Source organism: Oculina patagonica, chromosome 13, assembly GCF_052425735.1.
Source record: "Oculina patagonica isolate OP01 chromosome 13, crgOcupat, whole genome shotgun sequence".
NCBI classification, from domain to species: domain Eukaryota; kingdom Metazoa; phylum Cnidaria; class Anthozoa; order Scleractinia; family Oculinidae; genus Oculina; species Oculina patagonica.
Genome location: NC_135770.1, coordinates 17,837,062 through 17,863,328, shown reverse-complemented (window position 1 = coordinate 17,863,328; position 26,267 = coordinate 17,837,062). Strand labels below are relative to the sequence as shown.

The following is a 26,267-nucleotide window of genomic DNA, read 5'->3' as shown; positions in this document are numbered from 1 at the left end:
AGCAGACATCCAGCGAGACCGGACCAAAGAACACCCTTGACAATAAAAAGAAGTGACTACAACCCGTGGTGGGGGGTCGCCGCCCGGGTCCGGCGCTCGCTGGGGCCGGCCCCCCGCGTCTGGTCTGTCGGGTCCTGCCTCGGCTCCGGTCCGAGAGGAGCCGTCCTCCCGGCGGTCTCTGATGGACTGGAGCCATCTCGCTGGCTTCTCGTCTCGGTCCCGGCATGCGTGGATTTTGGGTGTTGCGCGACACAGGCACACAGGGAGTCCGGGGCCTGTCTTTTTTTCAGTTGAGAGGCCTTGTGAATCCCTTCGCACCGGTTCCGACATATGGGTCTTGTCGGGTCACTCCTCTGTCGGCTCACGTCACGAGAGGATTGCCTTTGTCACCACCCCCCGGCTGTCGTTCTCTGATGGAACATGGAGCCTAATCTCAGCCTTTGCTGAACGATCTTTTCCTCCGATCGTCTCTTCGGGTTCCCTGGACATCTTGTGAGCAATATATTTGAAGGTGTTAATGCGACGCGACCACAAGGCACACAGGGAGTCCGTGCAGGCCTGTCATTTATTTCTATTTCTGAGACTCGCAAATGAGTTAGTTAGAAAGAGAAATTGTAGAACATAGGTGGATTTGTTAAATAAATATTGTCAACAGTTGGAAAGAACTGTGTTATTTAAGGTGGTGATGAGCAGCTTCTGGTAGTCCATTATACAATCACTCAGCAAAAATGCAGTTTACATTTCGTGACGGCGGGTGTGCGTCAATAGGTCCCAATAGTGCCGGGCCTACTATTCCAGTAAGGAGTCTGGATGCTACCATGAGGCTTCGAGCTTTTGGCTTGGCGCTTTTGGATGAGCTGACACAATTTAATGCAATTAATGCCCGATTCCCTCTAAGGCGCGCGCCTGCAGGGAATCATGGTAGTTGTATTCATCAAACCATGCGCGAGACTTAGCAACAACGAATACAACTACCATGATTCCCTGCAGGCGTGCGAATTAGAGGGAATTGCACATTCGGCAGCTCGCGAAAACTTGGAGCATTCAGCAGTTTATTTTCAGGAATCAACGGGAACTCACTAGAGCGGAAAGATCAGAAGGCCCTCTCCCTCACTCGTCGCTTGAAATAGACCACATTTAAACTTGAAACACACCATCGTCACCTCCAATACACTTACAAAGTACATGTACTTTACAACCAAGAAATTTAATTTAATTCTCAAGTCTCCGAGATTCAAGTCACCAGGTACCAGTAATCGGGCCAGTAATCATTGCATGCGAGCAAGGATGTCCATCCACAGGTTGGGTTTTTGCGATGCAGTCTACTGTACGTCATAAGAGAGAACGTACGGTAGACTACATCGCAAAACCCACTAAATCGCTAAAATTCCCCGTTTTGAGCTACAAGGACGACAAGGCACAACGATTGAGGTAACCGTGACGTTTATTTTGAGCATAAGTGTGAATATTACTCGCTATAGTTCATGCTTATAGGAACATTAGAACGTTTCCTATACATTCCTGTATAGTTTTTAAAACATCAACAGTCGCTCCATTTGTGCTGGCCCCCTGTGGTCCATCTGCCATGACCAAATCTAATCGTCAAACAAGATGATTGTCAATGGCACACGGGAACTATCTTCATTTATCCTGCGTGCGCGAGGGTAATGACACAAGTACCCAGTGAAGCGCAGCCCACAACTTTCAGCTCCCAATGGAAAATAACAGGTTCTCCGAAAATTGACAAATGTGGAATTTATTAGTTAGATACATCTTTTTACAATCCCTCCTGGGGAGTAGTTTATTTTTACTTATCAAAACTATATAAAAGTTCTCATATTTTAAACTATTGAAATATTTATCCCATAATACTATAAAACCATTATTATACTATAAAATAATTTTTATGCTATAAAATATATTCGCCTTGTCATAATTTTTTCATTCATTTTAAAAAATAATTGCTAGCCACAAGGTTTATATTTTACAATTAATTCATACGAACAATGGTAATACAAAATATGTTTTAGCCACTAAAAGCAAGACAAATAGCATGCACGCTACCCAAACACCTTAAAATTCCGACACGCCCCTCGGAAAATAAGCCGCCCTTATTTGCCCGACCCACCCACCCCCGCCCCCGAAAATCGAAAATACGACAGGAATCTTAAAGTATGATCATTTTCATTATTAAACCAATAACAAGAAATCATTCCGGAAAATGTTATCGCAGCTATTGTGTAACGGAATTTTTCCCTTAAGACTACAAGTGGTCTCCTCTATCAAATAAAACAGTCTAAAAAGCTCATAATCCCTTTCCCCCTTCCCCTAAGTCCTATGTAACTCAATATGAGTGAACAAAACCATTTCTGTAACTTGGAGAATATACTACACTCAGAAACAGTAGCCAAACTCGCTCGTCGAGCGGCCATCATGAATTGTGTGACAAAACTACTCAGGGACAGGGCTCACACCCAATGCCAGTTCCGTGAGTAGTTTTGTCAGATCTAACATGGAACAGATTTATTAGTAATATTCCGAGTTGTAACCAATAAAAACTATTTGCAGAATTTAACAGATCATATCTTTCGGATCACAGATTTCTGTACTATAAAGATAACCAATAAATAATGCTATGAAATTACTGAAGACACCAAAAATATATAAAACCTCTGTGGACGCTACCCAAAGTGGATTTTAAACGTTTTTAGTACATTTGACAAACCGACCTATTCTTATTCAGTCGGTTTCTTGTATTTAGTATTTTTGGTACTTGACAGGAAACAAAAAGGCAAAAATAATAAAATTCAGAAGATTCCAGGCTAGGGATTCACTGGGTCCTTTGCATAAAACGGTCACAAGGTACAAACACCGCCATGCTGGATAGCAAGTTTATCCAGCATAGCTGATCATGTGACTGTTTCATGCCGACTGCATTTAGTCTGAGGGTCAGCCCGTGAAAGTAACTTTGCCTGTTTCGTTTTGAAAGCTATAACGCTTTTACTTTTTTTTAATAATTATTGCATTTTAACCAGTGAGGAAGAGGCAACAGCCTTGAAACGTTTTCCTTCTAACGATTTAAACAGCTTTTGAAGTTATTAATCAAAAATTAGCACTAAACAGATTTCAGAAGGGTCAGCATTACAGACAGAGGTTTCATATATGTCTATTTACGCGACCTAATTACAGTGCATCCCCGATATAAGGAACCTCCTTATAGAACAAACAACGCCGGTAGTTGAAACATCACGTCTTTAAGGTTCAACAGCAAAAGTTTCTACAAGCTATGTTGACTTTAGAGAAAGAAGTTTTCTGAACTGCTAAATTCAAGTCTTGGATCAGAATTTTTTATCCGGTAACTGCTATCATTTGGTTAAAATACTCAATCTAGCACACCAAAAGTTTGCAGTTGCGCTAATTTTGACCTTTTCTTTTCATATCCAAGGGTAGATTTCTAGTGGGTCATTGTTAAAGAGCAAACATTTCACAGGATGTTTCTGGAGCCAAAGAAGTTCGCTATATCGGAGCTGCACTGTAAGTAGGGTTTTCATATCACTTGCGCTACGTTTGATCTCTCTGAAGTTCAATAGCAGTCGGTGATATCGTTAAGCATGTCATCCAAATGTTCATACTTTGCTCGGTCGGTGCGTACATTGTGTATGTACGGTCTGGTGTGTCCACACAAAACAAGAACTGACGTTTGCTCTTGCCGCAATTCCGGTGCTCGTATACACGGGTGATGGCCTTACAGCTGATGGCTCCCTTGGGGATGTCCGCCTGGGAAGAGAATCGATTGGTTACTAGTATCCTGAAAGCGCGGGAGTTTCGAAGAACGAGAGGCAAAGACGAGTCGTGCGGGAGAACAAGTACTAGCTGACAATAAGATCCCGTATGTGAGGATTTAATGAGCCAGCGGCTTTTCGCCAGCGAAGTTGTTAATAAGGTGGCGCATCCTCGTTGAACTATAAGAATCGAAGTCTTCGTATGCTTTAACGAAGATTTGCCAAAGCCGGAACTTATTACCCGGACCGTGTGGTTCAAAGTGATTGAATTCGGTATCCTGCTATAAAACTATCAGTTTTGTAGCGGATAGAAATTCTTGGACAGGGGATTTCTAGCGACATAAACTTACTTACGTTGAAAATTCGCTCTTGAGATTTATGTCATAAACTTATTTACACACAAGTCATCTACTTTTAAGGTACTGCAGGGACAAAATCACAACTTATACACATAATGTGGCACAATGTTACATGCGTGTGTATATGCTGCGATTCTCTCCCTGCTACATACATGTCCCCGCAACATAAAAACCAACTGACCTTTTCCGTTTCAAAGTAGGCGAGGTATTTCTTCGTGAGGTCAAGCACAAACCATCGCTTCTTCCAACTTCTTCGAACCTCTAAAATAGATATGAAAGGACTCTGTTGGTTTGATCCACACTGTACAAGAACTCGGTGAGTGTTCCGATTACTAATTTTCTTTCCAGAAGAAACGGTAGGAGAAACACAAAACATTCAAAAGTCCTAACTCCTCTAGATAACAAATTTTCCTTGTATAGATGCCATAACGCACTTCAGAAATAGTGATACTCAGAAATGAAAAGTCGTTCCACAACATAAAGTTTAAAATTGCTGCCTCGACGAGCTTAGTTTACTTATACAAAGTTGAAGTTTTCTAACTAGTACTTTATTAAAGAGGAACAAAACCAGTAGTCTTGCATGTTACGTGGGTAAATAAAATAACCGTGAGATTTACAATAAAAAAAAACATTGAAGATAATACTGACAGGAAGAAAAAGGCAAGAGAGAAGGAAGAAAACGACTAAAAGGTGGGTTTAGATAGGATGGATGGCGCACTTTTTCCAAAATTTCCTTGGCCTTCTAAAACGGTACATAGATAACTTATGCAAGCTCCATATAAGCAGCTTTGGGAGACAGAGATCCATGGGTTCCCTCTAATAGCAAAAAAATATATCCCTACAAAAGTCTCATTCTTTAATTATTACCCCGTCCGGGGAAGTTCCATATGGTACCCAACCACCCCTTCCTAGTCAATAAAACACAACTTACGTCCTTGTTTGACCATGTAACCGCAGCACTGGTATTCTGACACTCTGATGTCCTTCTCGGATTGGTGATCGATACCTAACAAACAGATGAATGTAAATGATTTTACAGAAACGTAGCATGCAAACGCTGACAATTTTTGCCTGACGATGTTAGAAGACGATGTTAGCTCGCGCGCTAATAAAGCGACGATTATTAATATTTGACGTCAAATCACTGATAAGGACAGGACAAAGGTAGAGAGGTTAAGAACGACATGGCGTTGTTTCAGTGGTAGACCAATTTATTCAGCATGTTCCTGTTTTATTACTGTTACAAAGCTCACATGTGAATAGGAGCGTAATGGAAAGTAAGTTACCAGGAAGAAACACCTAGTTACCTGTGCTGTCGAGGTAATCCTTAAGACTGCTGTATTTCTCCGAGATGGGACGATTCCTCACATCATTGCTAGACTCTGGTCGAAAATACATGAACAAAGGATTACCATGAACTCCAATAATACTCTTTCCTATAAATCTTAGAAGCAAGACGCATTTTATTTAGATTTAGCTCTCAAAACGATATATATTTTTTTAACTAAAAGCCCCATACACCTGTAAGTTATGGACTATTTAACCGCGTAGCTTCCTCTCCATTGCTTCGTTTCTGTATTTTTAAAATGTTTCTTCTTCCAGTTTAAGCCAAGAAGAAGAGAAAACATTCAGCTAAAAAAAGCTCGAGGAGACAAGCTTTCGCAGCTGAGCAGCCATTTTAACGCGGAATAACTTTAAAACACCTTTAATAAATAAGTACAGGTTCCCCAAGAAACTTTTCAACTAAAATAGCGTAATTGTTGTAAAGATAAAACTAATAATATTATTACAATTGTAACATAAATCATAAAGAGCTGTTTCAAATACTAAGTGTGCCCTTAAGTTGCCAGACGTTGCATGTAAAATGACGCTTATCTGCTGAATAACACCAAATTATTTGAAGCTTCTCGCGTTGGTGTCCTCGTGTGGCCGGGAGAAAATTTTTAGATTCGTGGTGTGAGGACTGCAATTTGCCCCCTTTTCAGGGACCTCTCGGCCGGGCACCTGGCGCGAGCTCCTAGCTTCGTTTTCGCGCACAGATGACTCATTACCATGTACGCTCAACGTAACCCGCATTGTTACAGAGTTCTTTGCAATTTCCATACCAGTTTCCCAGGCAAGCTATTTTAAATTTGACATAAGCTATATATTCATACCCGTGTTAATCGCGTTCAGCATCTGTTCTGTGTAGAATTTACTGCTCCCAACACGACGCTTAAGAGAAGTCTTTCTCGAAGCTCTCCTTTGCCTCATATCAATATCTAACATGTCATCTAACGACCGACTGCGAGTCATACGCCTCGAGAGAGTTAATGACGCCATAGATGACGTCAAACCATCCGGGTCCTCTTCAGACAAGTTGGACGCCACACTTGGCCAAGTCCCGGATGCTTCTAAAGCGTTATCAAGAGAGCCGCTGCTTTCACAATGATCAAAATACCCTAGATGATCGCTTGAATTCTTTTTCTGCAAGGCGCGGTGGAGAGTGGCTGTGTAAAAAGACATCTTGGAGGAGGAATCTTCCGAATCCACATCTGCCAGGCGGTGCAATAATCGGGAATATTCTTCTAACAGCGTCTAACAGGAAAAAAGAAACAACTAGTTGAATTACTTGACATTAAATCAATAGTTTTAGTTGAAAACGTCTCTTTACGCGTCCAATTCTCATCCTAAACGAGAGTTTGAAAGATTCAACCCTCTACGTCTGACCGGTCCGCGCTACAAACAAACAGAGAGATTTTTCAGGTCGAATCTGAGCTCTGCGCGAAGGAGGGGGGACTGAACGGGCTAAACCGTGACGACAGTGTCTACTTAATTAGGCTATTAAATATTAAGAGGCGAATTTTTTGAAGCAAGAGAACGGCGCTCGCTGAACCCGAGCCCCCGAGCAACATGCTTAAACGTTTATGTGAACACAAAGCGAGCGTTTTACATGCCTTTTAAAAAAAGAAGAAATATAAAACGAGTAAGAGATAAAGTGATCGCACAACAGTTATTTTTCTTACCTTGTAGAGTTCCTCTAGTTTCAGCGCTTGCAGCTCAGCTGCTTTAGAAGCATCATGAACATGATCATAACGATACCGGTTGAGATAGAGTGAAGACCACAACTTGAGATAAGGTATTCTGTACTGAGGGTGCAGAACCCTGTGATGAACAAGCAAACATGCAGTCCGTCAGTGGGTACTCACTCGCGTTTATTACAAGTTTTTAAACAAAAGGCCACAAATCTTAACAAAAGGTACATAATGTGTACATGTTCATTCGAACGCGGCGAATGCGTCGGGAAAATACGTTTTCGGTTTGTGATCCATTTGCTTGTCGTTGTCTTTGTGAAGGTTACTTAATAATGATATGTCAGTAGCGGATCTAGGGGAAAGGCCCGGGGGGCTCGCGCCCCCACCTTAATTTTTTTGACCAAATAGAGGCCCGAAGTGCCGAGAAAAATTATTTTCGAGAGCGGGCCCCTCCTTATTCTAGGAACTGGATGATCGGGACCCCACTTAGCTGAAGGTCTGGATACGCTACTGGATGTGGTGACAAGAGCTTCAATTGGGTATAATTTTTGAAGAAGGATTAAAATATTTTGCTAGGTATGTTACAATTAAAGACTGAAAAACAGTACTAAAATGTATGTGTAGGTTGGAGACAAATGTTTGACGACGAAGGCAAAGCGTTTAAAGGTAAAAATATAAAACAGCTGCAATCTCAAAATTTCGCCAATTAGACTACCGGGTAAAGTAAATGAAAAATGGCGCCTGCGCAGATCTTCTATAAACAAAGAGGAAATACGCCATCTTGTTATGTCCAATCCTGTTTATATATGTGCCATGGTTACTTTTATTACCTCTTTTGCAGGTTATTATTATATCGCATATTGATGAATTTGTCTGGGTTTGACATTGTGACCACATTCAACCAAGTCCAAAGAGAAGTGGTTTTATCCTCGACGTCTTCCTGAAAAGTACACGGAGAGATATGTCATAGTTAAATACAGGTAACGTCACCACTCAATGAAATACAGAAGACACCACACCTACCTCATCCCGCTCGCGTTCTGAGTTGACAATAAAGGTTCCAAATCGAGACGAATACACATGTTCGGCAATCACCTACAAACAGAAATAACGTGATTCTAATGGAGATCACGGATTGACTCTAACAAATTGATAAGCTACTGGAGTAGGTACTTCGTGGATAGGAAACAAACCAGAGAAAGGGGCTGCCCTTGAATAACAGGGGTACACCTTCAGGCTTTCTTGTTAGCAGTAGATATAACTGGTTAGTAAGTAAATGCCTTCTATATGTAGCTTTATTTGGCGTCAACTGAAGGAGGACTTTGTAAATGCCTATGCGCCAATTGCCGCTAAAATGTGTTTCGGTCCAACTACATAAACAAGACTACTTCAAGAGAATATCCAGGATATTTTCAAATCAGGAGAGTTTTCAGACCGTTTATCTCCACTGTATTCTACATAACCAAAGTATTTCAATACTTAACGAGCAAGGTTTCACAGGTTACCTCGAGCAAAAGGCTGTTGAACTGGAATGAGAACGGAAACTGTTGTTGAACCTGCAGTAAAAAGAAAACAATGTCACTTCTTAAAAAAGCTCATTCAATAGCAATCCTGGTTCCCTTATTTTTGTCATAATCAGTTACAAGTTGATTATTCAATTGACAAAAATACCAACCACTTAAAGTCCCTACAGTGCTACAGTGTCCTCCCTTCGGTTCCCCTTCAACTTTATTCAAATATAATCTTTGCAATTCTTTTAAATAAAACTAAAGGACAGATAAGATAAAATTTTATTGTACACTCCTAAAAACGTTTTTTCAGTGAACGAAAACAAATACATGAAGTGGAATAAAATGTAAAATGCTATAGTCTTGTCATCTTTACAAAAGGCAGGAAGGCAGCTATTTTTAGCTAAGGACCCCCACATATAGTAAGAGCTCATCGTAAACAAATGCAGAAAGAATCTCACTGTACCTGCCAAACACAATCCAGCCACTGGAGAAACATAGGACTGTGTTCATCTTGGGTCTGCGAGAGGAGGGTGCGGTCATAAAACTTGTGGCCAAATGACAGCCACTCCTTCTGAATCAAAACCTGAATAAAATTGAATGAGCATACATTAATAAGTTTGTTTTTACCCAACACGACTTCATGTCCATGTTATGTCTAATGTACGTTAATTAGTGTCACTACAAAGAAATGATACACCAGTCTTGTTTCAGAAGCTCAAATGTTCAGAACATCTAAAAAGTTTGTTAGGTTCACTAGCATGATAAGGTAAAGGCTGAGAAATTTTAGCGCCCGGTTACCCTGGATACCAGAGGCTTTCTTTGTGCGGTTTTCGGGCTCGGCTGCTCTTTTCGTCCGCCTATGGTTGACGACGCTTGGGCGCCGACTGATCCTGATCCTCTGGTATCCAGAGTAGCTCCCATGAAAGCATCAGTCCCAATAACTGCTGCCATACATTCTTTTAATAAGTGTCCTTGTATTTGAGATTTTTTTTTGTCATCGTAACTTCCTGTCTCTCCTAAAATGTTACTTCAATTTGTCAAATGAAGTCTCTTTCTAGAGAAAACGAAATAAAGTTATTTGACACAACATAAGGAGTCTTGCACGGTTGAACAAATCAACAAAATGATGAACAAACCTGAAAGCCAGCCACTGTTCTGTAGTACGGATCCAGTAACAACTGAGACAGACTAGATACCTAAAAAAATAACGAAAAGACATTGTGAACACACAAAAAATACACAAGTTTGTTCAGGCTGTGAAGAAAAAGAGTCCTAGGAACCCACGGGACTGCTGCACAAATTTTTAAAGTCTTTCTTTTGAACGATTTTCATGCCAGGGCTTTTGAGACTAACGGTTTTCAGGTGATAGAGAAGAGATCAGGTTGAATTGACCGCGTAGTGATTCACTTTGCTAACGTAAGCGATATAGTTAGCTTAGAGTAAGATCGTTGATTGTTTTCCCTCTATTATATTATTCGAGTGTGGGAAGTGCAGTGGCCTAGGTTAGTATCGTTGCACCACATATAATATCGAACGAGGCAGGTTTGAGCCCTGGCTTAGACGTTGCGTTGTGTTCTTGGACAAGACCTTTAACTCTCACAGTGCCTATCCCCACACAAGTGTATAAATGGATAATGTCAAACTATTGGGCAAACCTGACAGAATTCCAGGGTTAAGCATCCCATCCAGGGGTGAGTAGAAATCCCCCCGGGGGAGATTAGAAATACTCCCACTCGCTCCATGCCAAGGAAACCGACCATGACAGGTCACTAGGCTTGGGAAGACCATGCATGTAAATGCTTCACGTTTACTCGTCCCAACATACACACGTACGTACGCGTATATTTCCACATTCTCCCATAACCGCGATCCCTTATTTACATCACACAACAATTCATTGTTTTATCTTGTTTAAGATAAAGACTTTTTTACAGTGCCCAGGCTAGGATACCAACATACCTGAGCCGTTCTGTCAATACCATCTTCATAGCTGATCAGAACTGATGACTTGTCACACTCCATAGCAACCGAGATTTGAGTGGCAGTTTGAAGCAGTTCACTGACTTGACTCAGCCAATCAGAATCATCCAGGGAGGAAAGCCACTTACTGTCATCACTGGAAGAAAGTCCATCATTTAAAATCTTTAATCAAAACTATAACAAAATTCTCGAACGTGATTGGCTATCAGCAGCCCGATTTGAGCACTAATAGCACAGTTTACGCGTCATGCCTGTGTAATTGGACAGTACGCGTCATTTTGCGCGCGCTGTTGTTGTTGCATTTGTTGAGTAGTTACGTTTTTCAGTATTCGTAAAGAGGTCTAACTATTCAACCGAAGGTTAGTTTCTTTCTCAAATTTTGTTATAGTTTTGATTAATTGGTAACAGGACTTCGTGTCGTCCAATTCTGTCTGTAATCATACTCGTGTTAAACAAATCGGACTCCCGCTTCGCGGTCGTCCAATTTTGTTAATCACTCGTATGATTACAGACCGAATTGGACTCCACTCAGTCCTATTACCATTATTAATATACAGGAGGAAAAAAAAAGAAACAAAAGAAAACACCGAACAAATTTTGTTCTTACTTTCTACTCGACAGAACTGCTTGTAGTTTGTAAGCACTCTGCTTCACAGCTTTGAAGTCCGGGATTCCTTCGCCGTATACAAACTTGGTGTTGGGATAATAGAAAGCTGAAACAAATAAAATTGAAGGAAAATCAGTTCTTGGAATGCTTTGGCCACCACTGAATTGAGTGAAATATAAACAATGAAAGATCATTTCCGTAACACAGCAAATACAAATAAGGTACGGAAGGACAAAAATAGAAGAACATTAAAATATGGTTTTATGTTGTTTTTTTTTTTGTAACTTTCAATTATAACGTCTGGGAGACATTTATAAAGGAGACATATTTGTTTGTAACAAAGCTACGGTTTTGTCATTTAAATCCATAGAAGTAATTTCTTCGCTTACATCAAGTTTCATAGCAAGTATTTGGCATCAAAAAGACTAAACTCAGCCGAGACACAGCCGTTTTAAGTGTACTCCAATATGAAGTGTTACCTTACTAGAAGGGGGTTGGTTTTACGACACTCAATGGTAAATGGTGCTAAAAAAGTAGTCTTTGTATGTTATGGACTATGACTCAGTTTCCCCTGGTGGAAATTTGTCCCCACTTCAGGTGACTAATGTACTGTTCATGTGTGGATAGGACTATAGCTCCGTATTGCCTTATGTGAGGTGTCCCATTACTGTAGATTACCAATGCATTCATCGTGTGTGGCTAGGACCAGAGCTCAGTGCCCCTTAATAGTACGTGTCAGTTACTCGACAATAAACAAATAAGTGTAAACAGAACACATACTCTCGCCTTCCTCTGGAGTAAGCTGTCCTGTCATCTGCGTCACTTGCTGTTGTGATGAATTCAGTATACCACCCCCAGACTGTCTCAATCTGAAAAGCAACATAATATCAGAGAACCATTAAAAACAATCTCTATCTTATTATTAAAGATTTTGTTACATTTTCGCAGAAGAAAGTTTTGGTAAATCAAAACGTTTTTCCTGAGACGATCAAGTTGGTATTACTCGCGATGTTTATTAAGAGCGTCATAAAATTAGAGAGGGTACTGGCCAACTTTGAGATCACTGCGATTTTATGGCATGTGTGAAATTTTACAGCGGTTTAAGAGTCCAAACCTTAAGAAGATTTGCATGGACATCTACCTTATCTTTCAAATTACTCAAACTTTCAAACCACACCCTTTTTTCTCCTGGCATTCATTTCATTACATATTTCTTTTTAAAGATTGACAAGACCATAACAGGGTCCTGCAAATAACCAACAGAAAGTTTACCACTTTCGAAAGACTAGTCTGCGATATCATTTTAAACGTTTAAATACCAAAATACAACGAACAATACGCACTGCTCTGTAAAGACCACTAGCTTGTTAGTTGATGCCTCACTGCATGAGGTAACTGCCACAAGATACTTCTCGTCGGCTTGGCATCTTGAGTCTTTTAAACCTCTAAAAAAAAAGCAAATAATTTTATTTTTTGTCAACTTCCTTTGATAAGGTAAAAAGGTAAAGTCTGTGTCCAAGCCAAGTGGTCCACACAGCTGGAGCTTATCCAGGTTACCGTAGCATTAAACGACAAGGAGTATTGCTATTCCCCCCTGGATGGGATGCTAGTCCATTGTAGAGTTACCCCCAGTAGTAAATTTGCCGGTACCCATTTATACACCTGGGTGGAGAGAGGCACTGTGAGCGTAAAGTGTCTTGCTCAAGAATGCAACATAGCGCCCCGGCCACGGCTCGAACCGGGGCCGTTCGACTCGGAGTCAAGCACGCCAACCATTAGGCCACAGCGCCTCCCTTCTCATAATAAGGTTCTTGGGTCAATTCATTGCACATTGTATTCAAATCATGTGACTAGTTGTACAAATCATACCTTCTGAACAATGCTGTGGATGATCTTAACAAGACTGCACCACTTTCAACATGTCTCCAACAAACTGCTGGTAGACAACTTCCTCTAAAGAAAAAACAAACCTTGATCAGAAAATGAAGTCTCCTTACTGTAGTAATCAGATGTATTTTTTTGTTTCCAGGTAGATGGGCCTATAACCGTAGGGGGGCTTATAAGCGGGGGGGCTTATAACCGGAATTTTACGCTATGGCTTTTAAAATCTGCAGTGCCGATTCTGAGAGTATACACCCCTTTGTAAACGCAGCTAAACATTACGTTGTCCTTGAGATTTATACAGTTTTGCCTCCCTACGGCTATATAGTGTTTTGTTGTGTGTTTTAGGACAAAAGACGAAATACGTACTCTATTCATAATAATTTATACAGACCTGTGAAAATTTGCGACTTCATTTAAATCATCACTTGTCATTGAAATAGGAACAACTGTCTTTTCTGGATATTGAATGGGCTGCTTTTCTCCTGAAACAACAACAAATAGTTATTTTAAATTATTGGGTCTGCAAGCAACATGTCACCAAATGAATATTCTTAATTAAACTCATATTTTTTCATACCAACTATAAACTTTAGGACAGTATTTACAAGGAGTTATGCACTAATACTAAACTGTCTTTCTAAAGAACACAACTCTAAACCTCATTATCAAATATAAAATCCATTGACCGTTACACCATTGTAAGCCCAACATAAATTTCAAACTATAAAGCTTTATAACTTCAAAGGAGATCTGCAGTGAATCCTTTAGCAGAGAGTATCCAATGCTATTTTAGTGATAGCCTACGAGCAGGCTCACTTTTGGGTCACATGCACAAGCGGTGAAGCCACAAGAACCAGTAGGTGAGCAAGGTGAGCCAGTAGGGCGCTAGCGAGCCTGCTTTGTTCCCTGTAAATTTTTCATTTTTGCTTATGCCTCAGCAAAGAAAAATACCAATGGCCAAAAAGCAAGATAAGTGAAAAAACTGTAAATTATTCGCCGCTCATGCGTGTGACCCAAAGGTGAGCCTGCTTGCAGGCATTTTAATTGGATGAGCCACATTTCCCAACAATTTGCTGATACTTATCAGTTTGCTCTGAGTCAAGAAAAGCATTGGGAACATACTGCAATACAAGGACTTGAATTACGATTGGGTTGCTATGTCTACAAAAGTACTTACTGGAAATTTTCCAGTTTCCTGTAAGAAATAGCTTGAGTCTGTCACATTCCACTACAAGTGAACAAAACATGCAGTACATTGTAAAATAATTATTATTAAATAATAAGTGAAACATAATAGATATGGTGTGGGGTTGAACTCCTTATAGTTGGATGAAATTTTGTGTCTAACAAATCTGTTATTATTGTTATAATTGTTATTGTTAAAATAATTATTAAATAAGTGAAACATAATAGATTGGTGTGGGGTTGCTCCTTGTTGGATGATTTTGTGTCTTCATCTGTTTTATTGTTTATGTTTGTAAAATAATATATAAAAGTGAAAATAATGATATGGTGTGGGGTTGAACTCCTTATAGTTGGATGAAATTTTGTGTCTAACAAATCTGTTATTATTGTTATTGTTAAAATAATTATTAAATTGTGTCTAACAAATCTGTTATTATTGTTATTGTTACATATCCCTCCCCTTAAAGGTTTTATGGTTTGACCTTTGACCCTCCCTCCCCCTCCCACCACACTCACCCCTCTGGAAATTCCAATTAGCTTTATACTACATGTATTATTTGAAAACTTCGGGTTTTGACTCTCACCTCCCCATCAGAATTTCCAGTGTCCTATTACTGCTGTAACTGGTGAGAAATCATCATCTATGATATGGGAGCTAGCTAGCTTATTTTCAGGAGTCTTATTGTTTAATGTTCAGTGTTATTAGCAAGTGGTTCTCCTACAAACAGGATAATGTTAAACGCACTTGTAACTGGTGAGAAATCATCATCTATGATATGGGAGCTAGCTAGCTTATTTTCAGGAGTCTTATTGTTTAATGTTCAGTGTTATTAGCAAGTGGTTCTCCTACAAACAGGATAATGTTAAACGCACTTACATTCAAATTTGTAGAAGTTTGGAGCATCTTTTCTATCCAAAATTGTACATGATTTGGGCAGCAGGATGGCACTTTTATGAATGAAGGCAAATAACTTAGAAAACTCCTGAAAAAGAACATTCATTTGTCAACAGAATTTAATCGCTTTTAATTATCTTAAAGACCATTGTATGGAGTTTTATGGCCATTTCCTTTCCAATGGAAATTTTAACCTGTGTAGTTTCTTTCACAAAACATTGCCTCATTTCTTGTATTTGCTACAACTGCAGTACCTTTGTCATTAAACTTCTTGATATTTTTCTACAATAAGTGTAACTTATTGTTTAATAGTTAGCAATTATTGGATGAGGCTGAGTATGATATGAAGAATTATGCAGATCGAGGAGGATACACCCTCCGAGATCTGCATAATTCTTCACATCATACGAAAGCCGAATTCAATAATTGTTTTATTATTCATTCAAAATATTTCCAGAGCTCCAAATGCACAAAATGAATTTAATAGGGTTTTGACAGTAGGCAAAGTACACAAATACACAACAACGTTTGTTAAATTTGATTTAAACTTCAAAAAGTCGGTTACCTTCATTAAACTTCTTGTCCTTTATAATGTCGATATTAAGCACTTGCTTAAAGTGTCTATTGAAGCTAAATCTGATGACACAAAGCGATGTTTTCGAGTACAGGTTTCCATCGTTCTTGCTTACATTGACGTAGAATTTTCGTAAAAACGCTCCAAGTCCTGCACTGTGGCTGGATCAGGGATCTTTTCCTCTTGAATATACGATATCAAAATCGATCGACTCCCCATCGTTGCTTTTTCCGTGTTTTGACTTTCCTTGTCTTCTAATAACTTTAAATTTTACCTCTTCGTAATGCTCAAATCTAGCTGCTCGGCAGCAAAGCCGTTCAGTCGCGTGACGTCAGCGGTTCGTGGGAACGAGGTTGCGATCAGATAATCTTCCCTGAGAACGAGGTCGGGATCCAATAATTTTTGATATTGGACGGTTGCGATCCAATAATTGGAATTTCTTCCAATTAGCTGGAATTAGCTGGGGATTGAAAGCCAATCAGAAACACAGAAATATTTTGAATGTATTGAATAATAATGTAACTAATTGTTTAATAATACTTGTTGATCAATTGCAAGAGGAGTTTCCAGTAAAATAACTTACTGCTTTTGAATTTTGAAGAATTATTTTTATGACTGATTCAGCATCAAGAGTACTTTGAAGACCAAGGCAGAACTAGAAAACAAAAGAGAATATTTAAACGATTTCAGATGACATACAAATGAAAATGAAGCACAAAATAGGTAATCAATCAATCAAGCAACAGACTGACTGACTGACTGATCGATCAATTGATTGATTGGTTGATTGATCGATCATTTAATCAAACATTCAATTGGGTAAACAAGCAATCAAGCATCACAACTGATTACAGAAGTGCAACTGTTGCATATAAACCATGTGTATTGATGTCTAATTACCAAGACATGATGTAGCAATCTTACTGCTGTTCAATAAGTGCTGAAATAAGCGCTGGTTGCTTAAGCTTAAGTATCGGTTGCTTTAGCAACCATTGACTTTACGAAGTTTTTTTAATATAGTTTGATAAAAGAGTGAGTGATTTCTTAGCACAATAAAATTGTTTGACAAACATTCGAATACTTCCATCAAAACTTAACAAATTGTAAGAGAAAGAGAAAGGAAATTGGAAATACATGTAGCTCCATTGGTTATGAGCAATGACGTATTTATAAAACGTCAAAGAAAACATGTGTACTTAATGTGTTTAACTAAGGAAATGAACAGACACATTCTTTGGCCTAAAAATTGCATTAAGAACACCTGTGTGATGATCACTTATCTTGAACTACATACTGTAAAAGGTAAAAAGATTGTATTAAAATATATATCCTACATGTATAACCAAATTCTCTATACTTTGCAAAAATTGTAAAATGTTGTGGGTAGAAATTAAGGCCAGCTTTCTCACCCTATGTGACTGGACGTTGCTACAGAGAATTTCAAACCCATCCATCAGAAACATCTGCTTGTCCTTTGGCAAGTTCTTCCTGGAAAACTTCTTTACTTCACAGATACTTGACAGAGGGATTGATGCCACAATTTCATAACTGTGATCTACAATATAAAAGTGGTATAAATAAGGCAATACTATTAAAAATCCAAAGAAGATCCTCTATGGCAAACTGACCAATGAAGACATAACCAGGGGGCAACGAAAACGCTTTGAGGATAGCCTTAAACACAACCTGAAGCAGTGCGGTATCAACTCTCAAGGGAATGCAAACAACACATTTAAAATCATATTTAAAGTTATAAATTACTAATAAAAGATATTTGAGAATGGTATTTATAAATCAGTAATACAAGCCTTCTATTCATTTTTTTTCCATTTGTCTGTAACATCATATTTTGGTTTTGGTAATATAACTGTTGATAACTTCAGGAACAGCACAACTTTCTTTTTTTAACAAACATGTTTCGACGGTTACATTCGTCATCTTCAGTGCATTGGTTATCACATTACATTTTCCCTTAAGTACAGCATGTGAGACTCACCAACATGTTCAATGTTTGATAGAACGATGGGTCTCAGTGTTCGTAGTTTGACAGTCTGATCATCGACACCAGGAAGAGTGCACGTTACATTATAATTCTTTCTTATCATTGACTGGCTATGTCGAATTCCTCTGGTTATGCCACTTGCTCTTATTTTCTTGGACAGGTTATGTGCGCTTAGCCTTTAAAAATTAAAAATAAGAAATCAGTAAATTATTTTTTGACTCGCATTTTCAGGGGGGATAGGTATTTTAGCATTGATCTACCAATATTTATTACCGAGCTTAAAAAAATTTACCATCTTTATTATTATTATTTACTACAAACTTGATGAATTCGACATTGCTGATCCTAGCAGTATGCAGGACGCGTGTCACTTATCAACCTAGTAAAATGGCCCAGCTCACAACGAGTCTCTCGTAGCTCAGTTGGTTCGAGCGCCCAACCAGTATCTGGGAGGCCATGGGTTCGATTCCCGTCAGGGACTCAGAATTTTTCTTTGTCCCATGCTCGTGTCATGTTGAATACTTCATCTTCATTATTTATTACCGAGCTTAAAAAAATTTACCATCTTTATTATTATTATTTACTACAAACTTGATGAATTCGACATTGCTGATCCTAGCAGTATGCAGGACGCGTGTCACTTATCAACCTAGTAAAATGGCCCAGCTCACAACGAGTCTCTCGTAGCTCAGTTAGTTAGAGCGCCCAACCAATATCTGGGAGGCCATGGGTTCGATTCCCGTCGGGGACCCAGAATTTTTCTTTGTCCCATGCTCGTGTCATGTTGAATACTTCATCTTCATTATTTATTACCGAGCTTAAAAAAATTTACCATCTTTATTATTATTATTTACTACAAACTTGATGAATTCGACATTGCTGATCCTAGCAGTATGCAGGACGCGTGTCACTTATCAACCTAGTAAAATGGCCCAGCTCACAACGAGTCTCTCATAGCTCAGTTGGTTAGAGCGCCCAACCGGTATCTGGGAGGCCATGGGTTCGATTCCCGTCGGGGACTCAGAATTTTTCTTTGTCCCATGCTCGTGTCATGTTGAATACTTCATCTTCATTAACAATCCTTGTTACTTTCTGATCTAAAAGTCTTTCCTATCTCTAAGTTTAGGGGGCTGCTATTTTTCAGTGTAACTAAAACTTGTACCATATGTGGATCAATTCATCTATTTTGAATAAAAATGTGCGAAAGACTTAGTGATCAGTCTTTGTTTTTATATAGATCAACAGGATAATCAAGCCCTAGTTATCAAAACAGGGATTTTACATAATGTACCTTTTAGATGTAGTCTGTTTCTTTTCTGCCGTTTCATCAGCACTCCTGGCTGCATGTAATTTCTGGTGGCTGAGGGAGGCCTGTCTGGAGCGTGTCTGATGGTGATGACCTCTTCTTGCAACTTCTTCAGGTTCAGCATCGACAAACTCAGGCTCATCTAAAAAATGCTATAACATTCAAGAAAAAAAATTATAATTTGCTAAATTTTTATCATCATAACATGCATTATGCTTTTTAAGTGTTATAACACTAATGATAAATGCAAAAAAGAAGAAAATTATTATAAATGCAATTATTTTTTTTACCCACATAACACAGTAGAGCTCTCAGGAGCTTGTTAGAAAATACACATGCATCAAGATCAAATTGGAAATTCAAGTGTTTTCTTGACATAGCACAAATTCCTTTAATGTACTCCATATACACATGTAGGGCGATCTTTGCTGATGTTATTGTTTACATTTTGCCTTATTAGCATACAACTTTGCATAGAGAAGGCTTCATGCTATATACTAAGTGACTCCAGATATTTAAAGAGCTGGTGAAACTTAATTATCGGCACAATTTTCAGCTCTTTGTGTTCAATATTCATGGTCAATGATGGAGATATAAAAAAAGGGAAGCCTTGAGCCATGCAGTCCATACTGCCGGAGCTTATCTACTCCCCTCTGAATGGGATGCTAGTCCATCGCAGGGTACCCCTTCCCCCCAGCATAATATTACCGGTACCTATTTATACACCTGGGTGGACAGAGGCACTATGAGAGTAGAGTGTCTTGCCCAAGAACACAACACAGTGCCCCCCGCAAGGTCTCGAACCCAGACCGCTCGATCCGGAGTCTGGTGCACTAACCATTAGGCCACCACGCCTATGGAGATATAATTAACTCTTTCGCTGCTGACTTTTCTGTTGACCTTACTCCCCTGCAGTGCTGCATTTTTTTCACAGTGGGTTGAATCAAACAGTCACGCATCATATTCAACAATATCTTTCGTTCTTTTTAAGCAATTTAATTACAATTTTCAGGAGTTGTGCCTAACATAATTCTACGTCGTATAGAGCCACCTTCTCATTTCCCATCTGATAGCTTACCCAAGCATGAAGGTTGAAATCATTGTTTTGCAATAGCTGCATCTCAAATACTCAATCTGTTCACTGAAATCGCTTGATTTGTAAACCACAACTGTTATATTCTCGGCAAAAGTCGGCTAGGAACTTCTCCGAAGCACTCCTTGTTTGAAAATTTCTCATTCGACACCATGTTTAAATGTCTTTTAGCCATAAACAGCAACTTTGTAACAGGAATTTGTCCATAAGACTTCGCCATCATATACAAATGGCAAAAGATCGTGCTTGTCACGCTTTCCAGTTCTCCTAGAGGGTATCTGAAGTAATTTATTATTGATCATAGCGTCCCTATTAAAGGCAGTTTCGAAAGGAAATCTGGGATTGTTTATCATGTCGAGAAAACTCGACATCCGCACTCAGAGTCACGAAATGAGATGTCGAGTTTTCTCGACAAGCGCACCGAAAGAGTTAAAGCATTCAAAAAAGGCAAAATTTCTGGGTGGCAAAAGCATGAATGAGCCCATACATTTTTAATTTGTAAAATATCAAGTTTTCAAATCTGCATCACAGAAAAAGTATTTCATACATTGGGCTCCAATTTATAGTGCCAAAGTTAATTGTACCATGTACTTTCAAATATCTTCAGAATTGACATTTTTGTAGCTCAATCAGAAAGTGAAGAGCTTATGCTAATGTGGCATCATCATCATCATCATCATCATCACTTTGTTTACCCTCGGATTTGAAGAGTAGCTTATACAGCTAATATCTCCGAGCATTTTACAGTTATAAGCACAATACAACGAGCAAAGACCAGACCACAACACCGGGAACTCCATGCCCTACTCTTTACGATAAGCGTGTGGGTTCTTTTACGTCCCCTGCTGACCATAACATTGAAGATGCAGGAGACGGGACCTACGGTTTATCGTCCTTATCCGAGAAGACTAGAATATCTAACCATTTGATATTATAAACAAATATTATAAACAAAGATTCCCCGATACCGGTACAAGTTCAAGGACATTTATTTCAGCATATAATATGATTTTATGTAACTTGTGATGAAATCATCTCCCAGCTTCCAGTCAGGAAATTTTTTTTGCTACATGATTTCTTATATGAGGTGAGTTTGAATTCAGTCCTTTTACGCTGACATATTTCTCAACAAGCAATACAAGCAACAAATGATGTAACAAATTTTTAAGGAGGAAGACAGATGCTCATTTTGAAACGTTTTTTTATTCCACTTATAACCTCTCCCAGATATAAGCCCTCCCGTTTATAAGCCCACCCAAAACCCCTTACAAAGTCGTAAAAGCCCAGGGCTTACATGTAATTATAATTAGATTTTTCCAGTACTGACAGTGTATACCTTCAAGACCTTCCTTTTGTACAACATACCTGTACATGAGAGCCAGCAAAAATAACTCTGTATGTAGTGATATGAAGAATGCCTTCGGCAACGTCACCAAAGGTGTCCACACAAGTCACATGATCCTGCTGCCATATGATCTGTTCTCCAGGTAACAGAGGGGGGTGGGTGTAGAACTTTTCGTGCACAAAGACTCTGGAGGGCTGAAAAACAATAAAAGAAAAATGATGTAAGACATGCAAAGTGAAAAAACATCTCAGGAATAAACATTGAAGGAGCTATGATGTGATTACAAGTGCATTGCTGGATGATTAGGATGAGAACGGCAAATTTGATTTTGAAGTGAGTCAGACATGTTTCGGTTGTTCAATGACCATCTTTACTTGTGAGTCAATTTTACTAGATTACGTTACATTTGAATCTACAGTATATGCTAATGCAACAGTAACAATTACTAAAAAGAAACTAACAAAAATATTGAAATAAAAGGAAAGGGGTAATTTTGTATACCACCAAAAATGACTTACAGTATAATAAATAATTTATTGTTAATAATGATTTCCTTTTGGGTTGCTATGCATTTATTTTAATGTTAGTTCTGCAGATAATTTTGGAGTTTTCAAAGACAATATCTCCCAGATGATAAAAAAATATTCTTACTCAAGTCTTTTCACATATATGGCGGCTCAATAAGGAAATTATGGACATTATGAGGACTTACCCTTGAAACTTAGGTTAACAAGTTTAACACTCAGGAAAACATGATTCAGACACAAGTACGTGTACAATTGCAGTGTATGGTACATACATTAATGATTTTAATTATTAGTATATTAATAGAAGAGGTGTTTTTTAAAATTACCAGGTTAAGAAAAAATCTATTTTAAATTATACTCAACTGATCAATGATAAGATACAGACATTTAAAACACAAATCTATTGAGCTTTACAGACCTAACAACAGTAGTGATTTTATCTGCTGAAACAGGTTCATCAAAACATGCCACACAGGAAGAAAAATATAAACTCACTGATTCTTACAATTGAAAAGAATATACTACCTTTGGCAAACAACTTTTAAACAATTTAAATTAAATTAAGCACAATAGAAGCTGGTAAGAAATCTGTACTAAATATGTTGTCACCTTACAGCATTCCTCGACCTCATGCACATAACACTTGAATCCTGTACTCCTCATTTTTGACACAAGCAACTTAGGAAATGAAACAGACCAAGCCTTGATCTTTTTTCCCATTAGCAGTAAAATTTTATCTTGAGAATTATCTTGAGAATTATCTACAATTCCTTGATTCCACATCTTTGTAACATCACATTGCTAAAGACTTGTGATTAAATTGATCCAAAATTATGACACACAGGTTATTTTTGATGTTTTTCTTAACCTTGGCAGATGACCAAAAAAGGATATAATTACATGAAACTTGGACGTCAGAGCCACAAAGGAAATGGAGACAATCAAAATAAGAGTGTGTAATGTTAAACCATTTAGGGTGCAACCAAAGTGTTGATAATGTTATTAAAGGGTCAACAAGTGTCAAGTTAGTAAAAAGTGTAATGTAACTATACATTGTAGGTACAGACAATTTAATTCAAAAGGTTTCAAAAATCTCATTTTGTTTGGGATCTCCTTCAGTAGGATGTTTTTAAAGTGTAATTAATAAAATTGTTTCAATCAATTTGTTTCCCCTGCACTGGTGATATAAAAAGTTGTTGTTGTTGTTGTTGTTGCTATTTTAGAATTAGCTAGACAGTATTGCTGGTTTTCACTGTCATGCAATCAAAAAATAAATTCGAAACCATTCAACTACAGAAGCTATGAATTTCAAATATTATAGACGATAAATAGATAAACAATTTCTCCCAGTTTCAGGTCTGTGGGTCCGTTCGCAAGTTATTTACCGAACCTTTGGACCACGCAAATTTATAAAGCTTAGTATGGAGATGCCATAACTGTGTCCTTCCGAGGGACACAAATATGGCCGCCGTGATGTCTGAGAAACCATCTGGAACTCAATTCTGTTTTTTAGTTTATCTTACATCTAATGACAACGAAAATTTAGTAGGCCTAGTGAATTTTGATTTCAGAATTTTATGACGTAACATGAAAACCAAGAATATTAAATTAATTGCCCATTTATTTGGAAACTTAATTAGTTGCTTACCTTAGAAAGACTAAACTTCTGTGGAAAGGCTAGATATTAATCATAGATGACCTATTCATAGTTCTCAAAAAATAGTTTATACTCTAGTATATTTTTACATGTACATTTTCATTTTTTGAAGCCTGGTTCACAAATTGGCAATGTGAACTCAACCTGTTGCTAATTTCTCGCAGTCTGTCAATAAACAGCCAGCCACAGGATAATTATCAATAAATAATATTATTATCTTCTCCCTCTTTGACACAGAAGTCATATTATTTCAGTCTATACACAAAAACTAAACATTTATTACAACTTCTGTGTTGAATGAACGTTCAAAGTGCCGTTTTCTTGTAGCATGACATCCGATATATGATACATGATACAAGGCAGGGCTGCAAATAACAGTCGGTCATCAGACATTGGCCGACCAAAATTTGTTCATGTTCCGACAAAATCCCAATATTATGATCAGGCATGATGTCCAGACAATTTTTTGACAGTAAATCATTTTACGGCAACAACAAATAAAATTAAACCTTTTGTTTTTAGTGATATCTGACCAAAATTTTGTTTTGTCCGACCATGATGGTGTCTCAGTCGGACATAATCTCCTTTCAAGTGGAAAAAATTATTTGCAGCCCTGCAAGGTGCAATTGTTTACACCAGCCCTTTGTTTTAAAAGAATGTAAATATTTCTGTTTACTAAAAAAATCTAATAGAGTTCATCAAATACAGTGTATTATTATTTTGTCCTTTTTATTTATACTTCGTATTAGTCCTTTCTAGCTAACTGCCTGGGAGCATTTGCTTTGAGTTATACATGGCGATTCCTTGTTGAGTTAAACTTGTTTTCTGTGTTCACAGAATGTTTATTCCAACCTGTAGTTAGTTCCTAAGCTGGGAGCAGGCTCTCTTTTCGGGGGCAATGTACGCGCTTCAGGGGAAACAATGCGAGCCTGCAAGCAGTAGAAAGGAGAGCCTGCACGGAAGCCATTGAATTTCAAATCTGGCACATTCGTCCACAAACGCAGCATTCTGATTGGTCAAAAACGACAGGTGCAATTCAAATCAAACATGGCTTCTATTTGTTTATTTTGTGAGTATTGTTCAGGAAGCATTTCGGTGTTAACGCGCGATCATCTGCTCGATCTATGAAGAGCCATTGATATAATTATGATCCCGGGAAAACCTACAAGTGCAACTTGCTGTCATATTTCTTTATATTTTGCTTATTCCTTATTGGCTAGATGTTTGACTCCTGGAGCATGGTGAGTTGCAAACAAGTTGTAACAATTCAAAGGGCCAGATTTGAAATTTAATGGCTTGCGAGCAGGCTCTCATTTCTCCTGCCTGTGGCTTGCTTCGCTCGCCAAAACTTGCATCTTGGGCGCTCACTTTGTTGCCTCCAAAGCACTTACGTTGCCCTCAAAGAGAGAGCCTACTTGCAGGCTAGTTAGTTTCCAGTCCTTAATTCAGTTGATCAATTGCAATGTCAGATCACATCCACTTGCCCAATAACATTTAAGCGATAATGTCATCACTTAAAAACAAGACACAGAATTATCAAGCTTTCGGCCGCTTGTGGGTTCAGCCAATTACCCTAACGTCAGCCTTAATTATTCTGGCTATCCTAATGTAGTGAATATTAATAATTAATGAAAACAGCCAGTATTTTAATGGCTTTTTCATAACTTACAATTTTCGCGCTAAAATTTATTGAAAATATAATTTACAAGACAACTGCTTTGGCAATGTCTATCAGCATGATGACTAATAGTTACTCCATGTCTTCCATGTTTAATACAATAAATAATAATAACTGCTGTTAACAAACAATGTTAAGTTATAACTGACACAAATAACTCAACACTAAACAGTCTAAAAAAACATTCAAGTGTAGATCACGCCAAAAACATTTAGCGTTACTGAACAATCCTTGACAAATTTGCAAGCAAAAAAAGACTAATTTGCGTCCGTACAAAAAAATTTAACATGTCGTATATCTAGTCCACAGGAAATACAAATATTTAGACTACTACCTGTAAGCTTTTGTGTTGCATGATAAATGACAGAGACGAAACAAACAGAAGCATGCACTTCAACAAAACTTAATGGTACAATCTCCCGCAGCGTTACACATTGTGCCTTACTTTATTTAGGTCGTATATATGCTTAACTTCGATAAAAATTACTGTATTTGTCCAGGGATCCATGAAAAAAGTTGGAGCGATCAAAGCAGAAGCAGACGCATCAAAGGGTCACAGTGACCATATTCGCTAAATGTAATGCACTTACCAAAACAGCTGACGAAGGCGCTTCATCAAATGTCTTTAGTAGCTGGTCTGGCGTAAGCGAGCTTCTTGCCATAACCCTTTTGCAAAATAAGAAAATTGAGCGAAGGCCGAAGAGCACTTCCGTTTTCCGCTATATTGGTTATCCCGCCGCCATCTTTCTTTCCAGCCGAAAAATCACGTGACAAAAATAGAGCCGAGAAAGAATAAGAGTTCTATCAGCGATTCTAATTGGACGATTGTTAATACACCAATTGGAACTCTTCTAATATGCTCTTTAGC

General features: G+C 38.4%; 1 protein-coding gene across 1 annotated transcript; it reads right to left on the bottom strand.

Moving 5' to 3' along the window:
- Nucleotides 1–1,426: 1,426 nt before the first annotated feature.
- Nucleotides 1,427–26,176, bottom strand: LOC144634550 (uncharacterized). The gene is made up of 25 exons (XM_078493544.1): nt 25,990–26,176; nt 21,558–21,731; nt 19,085–19,251; nt 17,788–17,969; nt 17,201–17,346; nt 16,375–16,446; nt 15,200–15,305; nt 14,315–14,365; nt 13,529–13,619; nt 13,123–13,206; nt 12,597–12,698; nt 12,034–12,122; nt 11,254–11,359; nt 10,626–10,782; nt 9,803–9,862; nt 9,130–9,249; nt 8,661–8,711; nt 8,179–8,250; nt 7,986–8,095; nt 7,147–7,285; nt 6,298–6,718; nt 5,449–5,523; nt 5,073–5,147; nt 4,323–4,402; nt 1,427–3,777 (listed from the first exon to the last, which is right to left on the bottom strand). Exons 1-25 carry the CDS (start codon nt 26,059–26,061, stop codon nt 3,562–3,564), a joined length of 3,018 nt encoding a protein of 1,005 aa, XP_078349670.1. The 5' UTR covers nt 26,062–26,176; the 3' UTR covers nt 1,427–3,561.
- Nucleotides 26,177–26,267: the final 91 nt, after the last annotated feature.

Bases quoted from the DNA above. Each gene is read 5' to 3' on its own strand.
- LOC144634550 (XM_078493544.1), bottom strand. From the start codon at position 26,061: ATGGCAAGAAGCTCGCTTACGCCAGACCAGCTACTAAAGACATTTGAT. The intron at 8,712-9,129 runs GTACAGTGAGAT...TTTTTACTGCAG, and splicing joins GGCTGGATTGTGTTTGGCAG to GTTCAACAACAGTTTCCGTT. The intron at 8,251-8,660 runs GTAACCTGTGAA...TTCTGTTTGTAG, and splicing joins TCAACAGCCTTTTGCTCGAG to GTGATTGCCGAACATGTGTA.